Here is a 12,605-nt window from a genome sequence, read left to right as displayed (position 1 = left end):
GGCACAAAGTGTGTACTTATGACATTCCTAAAGAAACCACCCAATACCACGAAAGACATCTTCAAAGCTGAACACTCTAACACTAGTACTCAGTATGCTTTAAAGTAGAGCCCGGACTGACACTGACTGTTGCCTTCACTGCTACTTGCTACCAGGAGACATGTGGAGCCTTATCCACCAGTGGGCACTGGCACCGAGCTTGTAATACAGGCCTCCAAGAAGGCTCCTGCAAACAAACACTGCGTTGCTTTGGTTCTGAAGACTGCTTGTGTTTGTAGCTAAGGCAAATATTTAGGAAGCACATTTTGACTTTAGAAAATGAGCTGAGAGAGGTAGACAGGAAGCCTCCGATTACAATGTGCTTTTGCAAAAAGGTCACAAACCTAGGGAAACACACCTTAAGAATGAATCACTCTTTTATAGGATGATGTAAAGATAATGCTTTTTAACTATTTTCAAGTATTAAAAAACTCATCAAAAAATCTATCACCTTAACAGTACTACGCACATGTGAAATTTCACACCTAAGTTTGATACTATTTTGGTTATTTATGGCTACTTACAAGACTCACAATAGAATGTCCATTTATTGAGTCTTTTTTCTTTGGTAGTCTAATGGGACCATGCAAATGAACTATGTTATGCAAACAAGATAGTTCAAGCAAATTCATGGTGATATGAATTATGAGGGTTTTCCTTAAGGGAAAGGAAACAAGGAGTCATGAATTTTCCCCCATTGTGGTTTTAGCATCTTGTTCTGAGGTTGAAGAGCTTGAATAGTTCACACAATCCTGTAAAAATCACAACTGACTGCCTTTTAATAAATAGTCATCGTAAAGAATTACATTTACAGAGTGAAAAGTGAGTACATAGCATTTCAAAGTCAATTCTGGAAGTACTAGGTGTACTTATCCACAGCGTATACACTATCTGTTTAACTACCCATCATTAGCACCAATGAAGAGTCAACAAAATTACCTTTATTCCCATATCTAAAAAAACCAAAACAACAAAAAACAAAAACAAACGAAAAACAACACATTTCTGAAAGTCCTTAGTGAAGTTTAACTATAGTCCCAGACCTTAAATATTCACATTGTTTTCTATGTCATACTGAAAATAAGTTCACTCCATCTCTGGATACTCTTTACAAAAGCTGATTAAAATTCCTGGCATCACTCCCAATGATACAGTAGCACGACCACCTCATGTCAGTTCACATGATGCTCTGTTGAGGTTTCACATCTAAATCACCAAGAACAAAACCCTTCCCTCCCTCACCTTGTACTCTGTTTAAACTCTATGCTAGTTCTTGGAAATGTACCCCGGTAAAACTAACTGTATCAAAATCATCATGTTTATGATACAATAGTATACCACACAGCAACAAAAATCACATAGTAACAAAGACAAGAAGAGAGTGAGGACTAGCTGAGTTCCCACAAAGAAGCTCCTGACATCTCAGGTTCAAATTACATTGACAAAATAATCAACAATTTTCTTTAAAACGAAAACAAACAAATAGCTACTGGCAAATGAGATAACTGCTAAATAAAAGTAGAGTACAAGGCTCAACTCTAATATTTACAACCACAACATACTTGAATAAAATTACAATTGTGCACAGATCAGTGGCTTTATAACAAAACATTTCATATACAGAGGAAAACTTGTGATTCAATACAAGTTGAATCCGACCCATCTTAAGAGACTCAACAACTAAGACCACAGAAATAAATTCAAGATTACGCAAGAGACAAGAGCCATACTATTGGTGCTTACACCAAAATTTAGACAAGTCAGTCTATCCCCTGACCAGGCGTCAGGTGACAGTGCAAGCATTACCTCAATGAGAACCTACTAAGACGTGCAAACGAATGTAAAACCCCCAGCAGTGGCTTGCCTGAGGCTGGCCTTTTTCCTTATATTTTCCTGATAATGACCATAAGCTATAAATACAGGTACAATGCACAGTCAGCAAACTTTTCGTTTTTATTTATTGTTAGAATATAAAAGAATCAAGAGAGCATAGGTTTAATTTCATTTTTATAAGGAAGACTGCATTTACCTGAAAAGGAAATATGGTATCTCTCCCTCACACACACATTCACACACACACACACACTCTCTCTCTCACACACACACATACACACTCTCCATTGGAAGAGTATATTCAAGACTGTGGTGTCACTGCAAATGCTAAAGGAAAAGTGACCCCTGTACACTCTTAGAATCTGTAGTGTCAGTGTTCCTGAAGAATGGACTAATCTTCACTGGGAGCTGCTGGGAGCGAAGTCACAGTCATCTCCACACCCATTATTAGCTGCTTTCTACAGCACTGCAACAAGCCAACAAACATTTAAATGCACTTCACATCAAGAGTATGTAAACTTTGTATTTTTTTCCTCTTCAAGCCTTCAGAAATCAATGGCCGATTCTGCAGCCAATCTGGTCAGAACCTCTGAAGGCAGACTGAGTGCTTCCCAGTGTGAAGGACCGCCCATGGCACCACATCTCCGTCTAGTAGTGAAGTGTCCCCTCAGCGGCTTCCAGTAAGGCCTAGAGTTTAAGGTTAACATAAAAAAGTGCCACTTGTGTTTTAGATTAGTGATGGGCTCTGACGAGAGAAAATAAAGTTATTCTGTATATTGTTATACTTACAAGCAGCTCCAATCCTGAGTATTTATGGTAATATCTAAACATACAAAAATGTATGTACATTTTTCTCCACTTTCTTGTAAACAGTTGTCAGTATACTGTTTTATCCCTTTATCACTGAGACATGCAAACCATACATACAAGTATAAATACACAAAAGAAAACAATTGACACTCATTCAAAGCCAAGCAACAACAAAAAACAGCTACAATATTCAAATCATAAATAACAGAAGCTTGAGGCAGCTTAGGTTCCTAGCAGCAGCCAGCCATTCATCCTAATGTTCTCAGCTGCATCTTCCATGCGTTTACAGTCCTGGTAACACTATCGTATGTGGAGAGAGGCTTGTTTACTATCATCTCTTCTTTCAGAATGAAGAACAAAGCAGCACTTACAAATATGGAAGCAGTGGCACCACCGCTGGACCAGGAGGGCGTTTTCCATTCCAACCATTGTTAAATTAAAAAGGAAAGGAAAAGTTGACCTAAACAAAGGGTTACATATTCATTCCTTGGGCACTTAGCAGCGAGTCCAGCATGTCGAATGTGTCTTTGTAGTCCATATGCTGGCTGCTTGTACTGTACTCGTGATTGGCCTCAGGACCGTGGGGCTCCACTGGTTTCTTGTCCAATTTCACGAGGGTGCTGAGATGTCCGTAGCCCACCTGGTATGTGACAGGGGGAGGAGGGGGTAAGGGATGGTTAAAAACAGAGCTGTGAGAGGACAGATACTGCTTAACAGAGGAAGAACTAGATGAACTACCTGAACTTTTGGAACTTTTGCTCATTTTGGAGTGGTGGTTGTGGGAGGCATCGTTGCTATGCAGCTTCTTCCTTGCACTGGAGGCGGAGGAGATGCCTTCAGGGCCCAGGCCCACAGGACTCCTGAGCACAGTGGGAGGCATCCCATCAGCAGCATGCTTACTGCCTCCGCTGTGCATGTGCAAGTGCTTGTGGCTGCTGTGGTGGCGGTTGGCAGGGTGCTCCTTGTGCTTATCCTTGTGGTCTCTGCTGATGTGTGGGCTCGAGTGCTTACTCTTCCCACTGCCTTCATCAGAAGAGCTGTGCCTTTCAGAGGATGACACTTTGATTTTCATCTTCAGCTCCTCTTTGCTGGGACCTTTATCAGGGGGTGGGATGGGAATCCGTAGCTTCAGTGATCCACTCCTCTCCTTTTTCTCTGCCAAGTGTTTCTCAGGCTTGTCGGAGTTGCTGAGGGGAAGCTTCATTTTGATGGGAGAAGTGACAGAAGTGCCTGCGACTGCCTGTGCTGGCCCATGTTTGTGCTGCTGCTCTGCATGGGCAGCTATATAGTGATCCCTTGTATCCAGGTCAAGGGTTTCCAGCTTCCGCTTTTCTCTGTACTTATCTAAAGACATTTTCTGAGGAACCACTCCAGGAGTAGCAGGTATGGGACCATGGTGTTTACTGCTCCCAGCTTTGTGAGCATATTCTTGCTTCGCAGACGAGTGATCAGCAACTTTGTCCGGCCTGTGATGTAATCCAGAATGCAGTGCCATTGAAGGTCCCTGCTGGAAGCTTAGGTACTGGCTCCCAGAGAGAGTGGCCTCCTGTTTCTGTGTGTACACTGGGTCTGTCCTGGCTGAATCTGGATGCTGAGGCCACTCTTGGTGTGATGACAAACTGTATGAGGTACTGGGCATTCCTGCTGCTAGCACTGATAAATTATCAGATGCCCGGCTATCTTGAACAGAAGTATTTCCTGAATTTAGAGGTATTGGAGCAGGGAACGTTGATGTTGATGGTTTCTGAAAGCTTGGGTTGGCAGGTACACCAGTGACACTATCTACTAAAATGGAATTCTGGACCAAAGATGAACCAAGCAGTGGTGTCTCTGACACTTGTCCATCTACTTTTGGTTTCTTAGCCATAGCCTAGTTAAATGAGAAACAGAAGAAACAATGACAGCAAAGGGATTTAATACAAATGTTTTGCTTATAAGACTCTATAGGAAGTTCATGGAAACAAATCCACCTGAACTCAAAGTTCTATGGCAATAAATGAATGCAGCAGAAGGCTCTGTGGTTGGAGAAATAGATACAGGTGTATCCTAACCCAGGACTTGAGACAGTAACCTGTGTAGGCTTTAGCCTCACTTGAAACAAGGGAATTCCCCCAACATTACAGAGAATTAAAAAAAGAAAAGAGAGAGAGGAAAGAAGGGAGAGAGAAAGCAAACCAGTGCTCCTGGACACAGGAGCTGAGCAACTGCAAGCATCTGCAGTCTCTGTGTGGTACAATGTACTGAGAAACAGTACAAAGTACAGTATTGAACCATTCAATTTCAAAGCATTTGCTAGGTAATTGCTGGATGAGTGACAAATTGATATTTCTGTTAATTAAATCCTGCCAATTCTCTTACCCTCCAGTTTCGAATCCTCTTCAACCTACTAGGCGTTTTCTCCAATATTTGTAGAAACTCATGTGTTAGCTCTAAAAATAAAATTTAAGTTTAAAGCTTAGATGATGCCTTTAGGATGTGAACCTCTCTCAAGTAGGCAATATTTAAAAGGGTCCTAAGAGTTCAGCCTTTTCATTGTTAATTCTAGTCAGTCTTCAGCATACACAGACACAGATACAACTCTGACCTGGTATTTCAAAGCTGAACTCATTTAAAAAAGATCCCTCCCCAAATTTCACTTGCTTACTTAGAAAATAAAATTCCTGAAAAGGATGGCAGTGGGAATCTCTACCAGGCAAACGACTATATAGCAATGCTTAATGTAGAAAATCCACCAATGGGTTCTTTAAAATCAGTAGGTAGAAGTTTGAGAAAAAAGTATTCATTTGCATAGCACTAAACGTATTTTCCCCAGCACGCTTAATTGCAAAGAGAAAGAACTGTTTTACAGTGGAACTCAGCACTATCACTTATCATGTAACCAGCATGGTGGAAGAAACACTAAGCAAACATGGTCCCATGCTTTGGGAGGCAAGCAGGGTACAACCTACTTCTCCACCAATCTTGCCAAGAACACTCAACCTAAATGATGAGAACTTAACTTGGAATCACTCTGTAAAGGCACTCATTGATCTTCAAATCAGGAGAGACTAAAGAGTGAGTCCTGACAGCTTGGAGGTGACCACTTGGACATTTCAACTGGATAAAAATAGAACATATGACTCTACACCAGAGAAAGTATGGAAATCTGAATACAGCTAGGTTTAATGAGCAGTATTATACCAGCATTAACTCCTAATTAATAATTATCTTAATGTTATATAAGAGGTCAATAACAAAAATTAAGTAAAGAGAGCATAAGGATTCTGTAAATTGTTTTTGCAATTTCCCAAAGCTTAAAATTATTTCAAGGTTAAATGTTTAAAAGAAAAGGAAACTCCAACATTCACACTGCCCAGGAATGAACACTATACCAGTAAGTTACTCTGGTCAGAATTTTATCCACTGTCTTAAGCTTGAGATTAAAATTGTATCATTATGTTAAATTATAATTTTATCACCTAAAAACCTGTTACTGATAGTCAATGGCAAACATGTCAAAAGAGCCAGATTATCATCTGCATCAGTCATGTCAAGCCAGTCTGTCACAACAGACTCAAGCACTGAGACTGCATAACCATTGATTTTTGGAGCAAATAGCAAGTTTTCCTGTCACCCAGCCTAGGCAAATGTTAAGAGTGACAGCAAAAAGTAAGATAACACAAAATGCCTCAGTGCAGAACACACAAAAATTACACACACCAAACTCAGCCTGTGAGGAGATGGAGTACAGCTTAGAGGCAGAGTACTGCCCAGCACTTAGAGACTGGGCTCGACGTCTAGCACTCGACAATATGACTGTATCACCACTGCTACCAAGATCAGCCTGTTAAATTGTGCTAAAAAGTACCCCTCAACCAAAACCCAAATTGGCCATAAAGTTTGGGTGGAACTTTCTCAGTAATTATAAGATTGTTTCATGTTTAGTCTCAGGAACTTTTTGAGCAAGTCTGGATAAACTAAAACCCAATGTTGGACACACAGGCACTATACGTATAGCCCCCACAAGGGGAAGAATTAAAATATTATTATTATTTTAAAAAAAAAAAAAAAAAAAAAGAGCATTTTTTTCCCCAAGTGGGGCAAGGCCAACTATAACCAGTTAGGTAAGTGTGACCTGCGTCCTACAGTGCCACTGTGGTGTCCCTGTAGACACTGCTTCAGGCAGGCAGTGCATATACAGAAGGCTTCTAGCATCCTTCTCACACAGAGGGAGGGTCGGTGCTTACCGTCTAGCAGCTCTAGGGTGACTGTAGGGTCCACATACTCCCACCAGTGCTTTCCATCAGTTGACACAGGAATCTCCCAATTGGACCATTTGCAAGCCAAATGAATGCATACACATGCTATCACTGTGGGTTTGTACTGAAGACAGAAGGTCGTAAGATGCAAACTGGTGTAGAGCAGATTTAAAAGTGGAGGGCCACAGAAATTCAAAGTATGTAAAACAAAGAAAAACATTTGCCAGTAAGACAAAAGCAAACATAAAATCAGTTGTGCTTTTCTTTACATGATATTCTATTAAATTAATAGCTAACACAACTGAAAAATGTAATAAAAAATTGTTATAGATCATGAAACATGTTCCTCATTTTCACCTCAGTAGTATATTTTAATAATATTTTATTTTCATGATTAATACTAATAATTTTTTGTTTTAAAACCTAACAAAGTATTATATAAATGAAAGAGCATATTTATAATAATCACACAAAGTATAACCTTTTAAACCACTTTTGTGATGGTCTTTTTTTAAAACAAACACACATATATACTTTACAAAACAAAGCAATTTTAATATCACAATCAAAAATTAGACCATTTATATGGCTTAATTAACAGTTCTTGTTCATGTACATTTCTATATCCCTTACAGCAAAGTCTCAAAGAGAACTTACCTTATGCCAAGACATTTCAAGGTTCAAAAGCAGGTCAATACTAATAAATACTATGTCTACTTCTTATCATGGACCAAAAATTGGGCATGTGACAGTTCACAGGCTAGTATTTATAATAATGTTTTTGTTAGTTTTCTGAGACAGGGTCTCATGTAGCCCAGACTGGCCTCAAACTTGCTATGTAGTTAAGGGTAACCCTGAAATTCTGATCTTCATGTCTCCACTGTCCAGTCTGGGATGACAGGCATCCCACCATGCCTAGCTGACTAACCTAACCTAAGTTTTGCTAATCCAAAAAGCTAGTTTGGTTCCCACTTCCACAGTGGTCACTTAAGAACTTTTAACCTTTAATATCAAGCCAGAACAGAATTATACATATACTTCATAGCTCCTTCAAACTATTCTAGTTTAGAATAGATGAAACAGTTACTGGAAAGCCACAAACACACACTACATTGTTACGTTATATAAATGGAAAAGCAGGACTTTTAAAATAAAGATTGCATCTCTGCAAACCTAAGCACTGATAATAATTGACTACTTCTAATTTACTATTTGGAATATTATCTGGAACAAGTCCAAAATTACATAAATTTTACTTAAGAAACTTTAGCAATTATTCTAAAAGACTGGATCAATGTGAAAATAAAAAAATGTCATTTAACTATAATTGTAAACTAAAAATAGCTTTATACTTACCAAGTTTCTAGGTTAAGTTTAGCTCTGTGTAATCTTTAGCTGCTATTCAGGCTACCAAGTTTAGACTTATGCACTCACAAATCGAGAATATGCCACCAGAAAGCACCACTACACTTCACAGTGTGCATTTAACCCCTCTGTGCCCAAAGTCCCTTGTACAATACACCGCAAAGCAACCAGGAAGGTACCACCACAGTAGATGGTCCAGTCTCCTGTTGCAACAAGGGCAAGAGACACGTTGAGGGGGCCCTGCATTAAAGGAAGCTATAGTGTGCTACAACAGTGCAACAAAGAGGGTCAGGATAACAACCTGTTGGTAGCCATGAAATAGGATGTCTGTGCCAAATCCTTGCTTGCTGTAAGAAAAGAAAGAAGAACGAAGACAATATCATCAGCTTCAACAGGTCAACATCACAAAAACTCTCAATACAACAAAACATCAAAGATTTGTACACAAAAAGTAAATGTTACTTACTACTTACAAATATCACAAGAGCGCCATCATTTTCTATACTACTGAAAATCTTCAACAACATTCACTCAAATGTTTCTTGCTATCCCCCATAGATCTGAGAAACAAGCCGATTTGCTTTTAGCTAGCCAGTTACAAGGGCTAAACTTGTTACTAAGTTAAGCATCTAGTCAGCTAAAAGTTGAAATAAAGCATTCTCCTGGATTAAAAAAAAAACAACAAAAAACAAAAAACAAAAAGAAGAAGAAGAAGAAAAAAAGATTTTTGAAGTCTAATACAAAATATGAAGAGTTGCCTGCCAAACTTAAATCCTGTCATTATATTTAGGCTGGCTTAAATATTTCCTTCAAAATTGAGCAAAACAACCCCCACCCCAAACTTCTAAGAACATAAATCTCAGTTCTTTATCATGTTATTATATATTGTTATTACATATTAACAGAATATAGGAAGCTTCACTGTACTAATTTTTTAACTTATAGACTCCAGTTAGGGATAAAATCCAGAAAGAGGAATATTCTAGGGGGAACGCTTCTGACACTGGTCCCCAACAGGAAAGCAATTTTTAACTAGTTTCATAAGATACTAAAACAGTTTCCCTTCCCCTACCCCATGCTCTTCCCAACAGAGAGACCTAACCAGCCCCCCAGCCCCTTCTGATCAAAAATTACTAGCTTGGCAGCCCCAAGCCCCACCCCGCTCCCAAGCCCCCAAATTCCTTCCCCTCCTATTTTCACTCTTGGCACCTGTGATCCCTGCTGCCCCATGTGATCATCAAGGGAAGGTTTAACAAAAGGGGTTGGGTCTGGCAGAGCTGTGCTAAGGAAGACTGTCAGAGCACCAGAGGTCTTGGAGGCAGTGTGACTTAAGTATGGTATTCTTTCCTGGTGGGGAGGGAAGGAGAGATCAGAGTGAAAGGTCCCTGGTAAAATGACAACAGCCAATTGTCAGCAAAGTAGCAACTGTCTCATCTGGAGTGGGAGGTGAGGGCTTCACACAAATCATATCTACACATCACCACCACCCAACCCAAAACCCCATACAACAATGAAAACACTTGTCAATTGTGGTATCATTTTTCCTAAGGGCTGTATCTAAATTCAATACAGGAAGGAACATAAAGTGTTCTTGTTAGTTCAAAGTTGTAACAGAGCAAAGGAAACAAAGACAATAAAGATAAAAGAAAATCTTTAAAGAGGGGAAGTGCAGTCACATCAAAGCTGAGTCAGAGGAGAAAACACACACACACACACACACACACACACACACACACACACACTCCCACACTCACAATTATTTTACATTCAAGGTTCAGGATATCAGAGTTGAATAGAACAACATCAAAACAAAACGAACAAAAAAACTCAAAACTTTTTGGGGAATAATATATCAAATCCGTAGTTTAAGTGTCACTTTAAAATCCAGCCTTGCTTACTAAGGCAGTACATGAATGTTTGCTAAACACACACTCATGTCTTTCTTCATTAGGCTCTTGATTTACAGCAGATTACGTGGTTTGCTACCTTGCACAGATTGGTTTATTCTTTCAAGCTTTCAATGAGACCAACCTAGATGCTTTTCTTACCATATACAGCTAGTTGCTATTTGATTCTATACTGTAACAAGGGAAGCAACTGTGCTACAAAGTATATTTATATGCTTGTGAAGAATAATTAAAATATTGTGTTTTGCAAAGTGATTCTCTGGTAATGTGTGTTCCTAGTCATAATTTCTACTGTTAGCAAAGGTGCTGGCTTGAAGCCTCTGGGCTTGCTTTCCAATGCTGCCATTTGCAAAATAAATGCTACCTAGATGTAAAATGAATTCAATTTAGAATGAATGAGACTATTTAGGTAAATACACACGCACCCAAAAACCCTGTGAGAGACCACAGGATTTTATTTTCAAAAGAATAAGAAGCAGATAATCAGAGCCCAGAAGCTGTGATGCACCATAAGCAACCCAAACGGGAACTAGAGAAGCAGCATTGGCAGCCTGTGGGGAGGGCTCTTGCTCACACAAGGTGTGGCAGCACCAGAGCAGGGCATGAGAGTTGTTAGTTTTCCCCATCACCACACAAAAGCAACCAAATGCACTTGGAAAACACAGACAGAAGTAGATGACTAAGATACAGAACACTATTTCAAAATGACATTTGCATTTTTTAATAAGACCCAACAAAAGACTAGAATACACAGTATCCATACCAATCCTAGAGGAAAGAAAGCACCATCACTCATCCCAGATGGCTGAGGGACCACTCACCTCTTACTAACTGGGTGCATTTCACCACATCTGTGTGTGGGTGTTCAATGGTGATCTCAAAACCTGAAATGAAAAGCACTTTTTTTCCCAACTACTTACCACTACAGTACTTGCCTGAGCAACGCGGCTTGCCACAAATCATAAATGTCAAATACACTCTTCAGTATTAAGAGGATTCCAATTAAAGCTTCTTATTGCTGACATATGTATTACCCTCCAGAATAAACAGTAACTAGTTTCTTACTTCTCAATAGGAAAAAAGACAATTATTTAAACAAGGACAACTTGATCTAAAATTTAGGATTTTAATTCACCTGGGCTTATGTTCAAATCATCAAATAATTATTATCATGGTTGATGTTTATGTCTTATCTTTTTAACATTTAAAAAAAAAAACTTTGCTTCAGAAGATGTGGGAAAACGTTTCATAAACATACCTGCTGCCAACAGCAGCTCCAAAGACATTTAACTACTATAGCTGTCTTAATCGTACTGTTCAATCAAAGGGGTACAGCTCCATCTCCTTATGAGAGTCATGCACACAGTGAGGTATGCTGCACACAGTTTCTAAGTATCTGCAAACACTAAAGGAAGTGTGGGGAAGCTTTCAATGACTACCCATCAGCTCTTACATGTTATTATCTAGTATTCTTAGAACTCTGAGTAAAGTCTAACAGATGAGTACTCAGAGTTTATAAAGGTATATTTTATTTATATCTCTCCTGCAATTAACATTTCAACTAAAGAAATCTGTTTTCTTATGTACACGTATAGGCATTCATTCTCCACGTGTAAGAAGAGGATGTCATAAAGCATACATAGTATTCACTGACTATGACTGTTAGTAGTCCAGGGACAGAACACAGCCTCAGGAGCACAGAAGCTGACAGCTCTACCTGACTCCCACCTACAGCTCTTATGTAATGCCCTCATACCATAAAAATAACTTTATGCTTTATAATGTGACATACTACTCTCAAATGTCTTTAAGTTTTCATAAATTCATGTGAATGTTGTAATTCAGACAATAATGACAAATGGACTCAAAGGGAATGTACTCACTTTCATTTTGTGCCTTTAATAAAACTTAATCCATGTGTTTTAAATAAATTACTTTTATAATAAAAATCTGCCAGTACATGTAGCTGTGTGTGTCTGTCTGTCTGAGACAGGGTCACTTATATAGACCTGGCTGCCCTCAAACTCAAGAGAGCAGTCTGTTTTTGCCTCCCGAGTGCTGGGAATAAAGACACGTACCACCACTCCTGCTTATATTTATATTTCTCTCTCTCTATATATATATGTATTTACAGTTCAATATTTGAGAATGGAATAACAGTGAAATAGAAAGAAGATTTTGCTATATAAAGCAGACTTTATTCCATATGTGCAGGATGGAAGTGTAACTGGTAAGGAAACTGCCAAGTTTACAAAGGTGATCAGAAACCTGTAGATTTATTGAATCCTGATCTCACTAGAGCTTGTATTTATTTGACCTTGACTTGCTAGGTTGTTCTCTAAGGTCACTTAACTTTAGATAAGTCTTAACAGTTTGCTTATTATCAAAATTCACTCAAATAATTACTATATCA

The 12,605-nt window shown here is 38.9% G+C and overlaps 1 protein-coding gene across 7 annotated transcripts in view; it reads right to left on the bottom strand.

Annotated features, from left to right (window-relative positions):
• Positions 1-794: 794 nt before the first annotated feature.
• The window catches only part of Ccnt2 (cyclin T2), a 32,647-nt gene continuing 20,836 nt past the window's right edge, over positions 795-12,605 (bottom strand). For 2 of the 7 annotated variants that reach the window (XM_034512792.2, XM_076941077.1), the window contains 5 exons: positions 11,014-11,076; positions 8,587-8,632; positions 6,909-7,072; positions 5,041-5,111; positions 795-4,552 (listed from right to left, as the gene is read on the bottom strand). In XM_034512792.2, the coding sequence (XP_034368683.1) occupies positions 3,155-4,552; positions 5,041-5,111; positions 6,909-7,072; positions 8,587-8,632; positions 11,014-11,076 (1,742 nt within the window). In that variant the 3' untranslated portion in view covers positions 795-3,154. Of the gene's footprint in view, positions 4,553-5,040; positions 5,112-6,908; positions 7,073-8,276; positions 8,633-8,751; positions 11,077-12,605 lie in introns of those variants that run through there. The other 5 variants (XM_034512793.2, XM_034512796.2, XM_076941078.1 and 2 more) reach the window with 5 other exon arrangements.

This window comes from Arvicanthis niloticus, chromosome 10, assembly GCF_011762505.2.
Source record: "Arvicanthis niloticus isolate mArvNil1 chromosome 10, mArvNil1.pat.X, whole genome shotgun sequence".
Taxonomy (NCBI): Eukaryota; Metazoa; Chordata; class Mammalia; order Rodentia; family Muridae; genus Arvicanthis; species Arvicanthis niloticus.
This window is presented reverse-complemented; position numbering and strand designations above follow the sequence as displayed.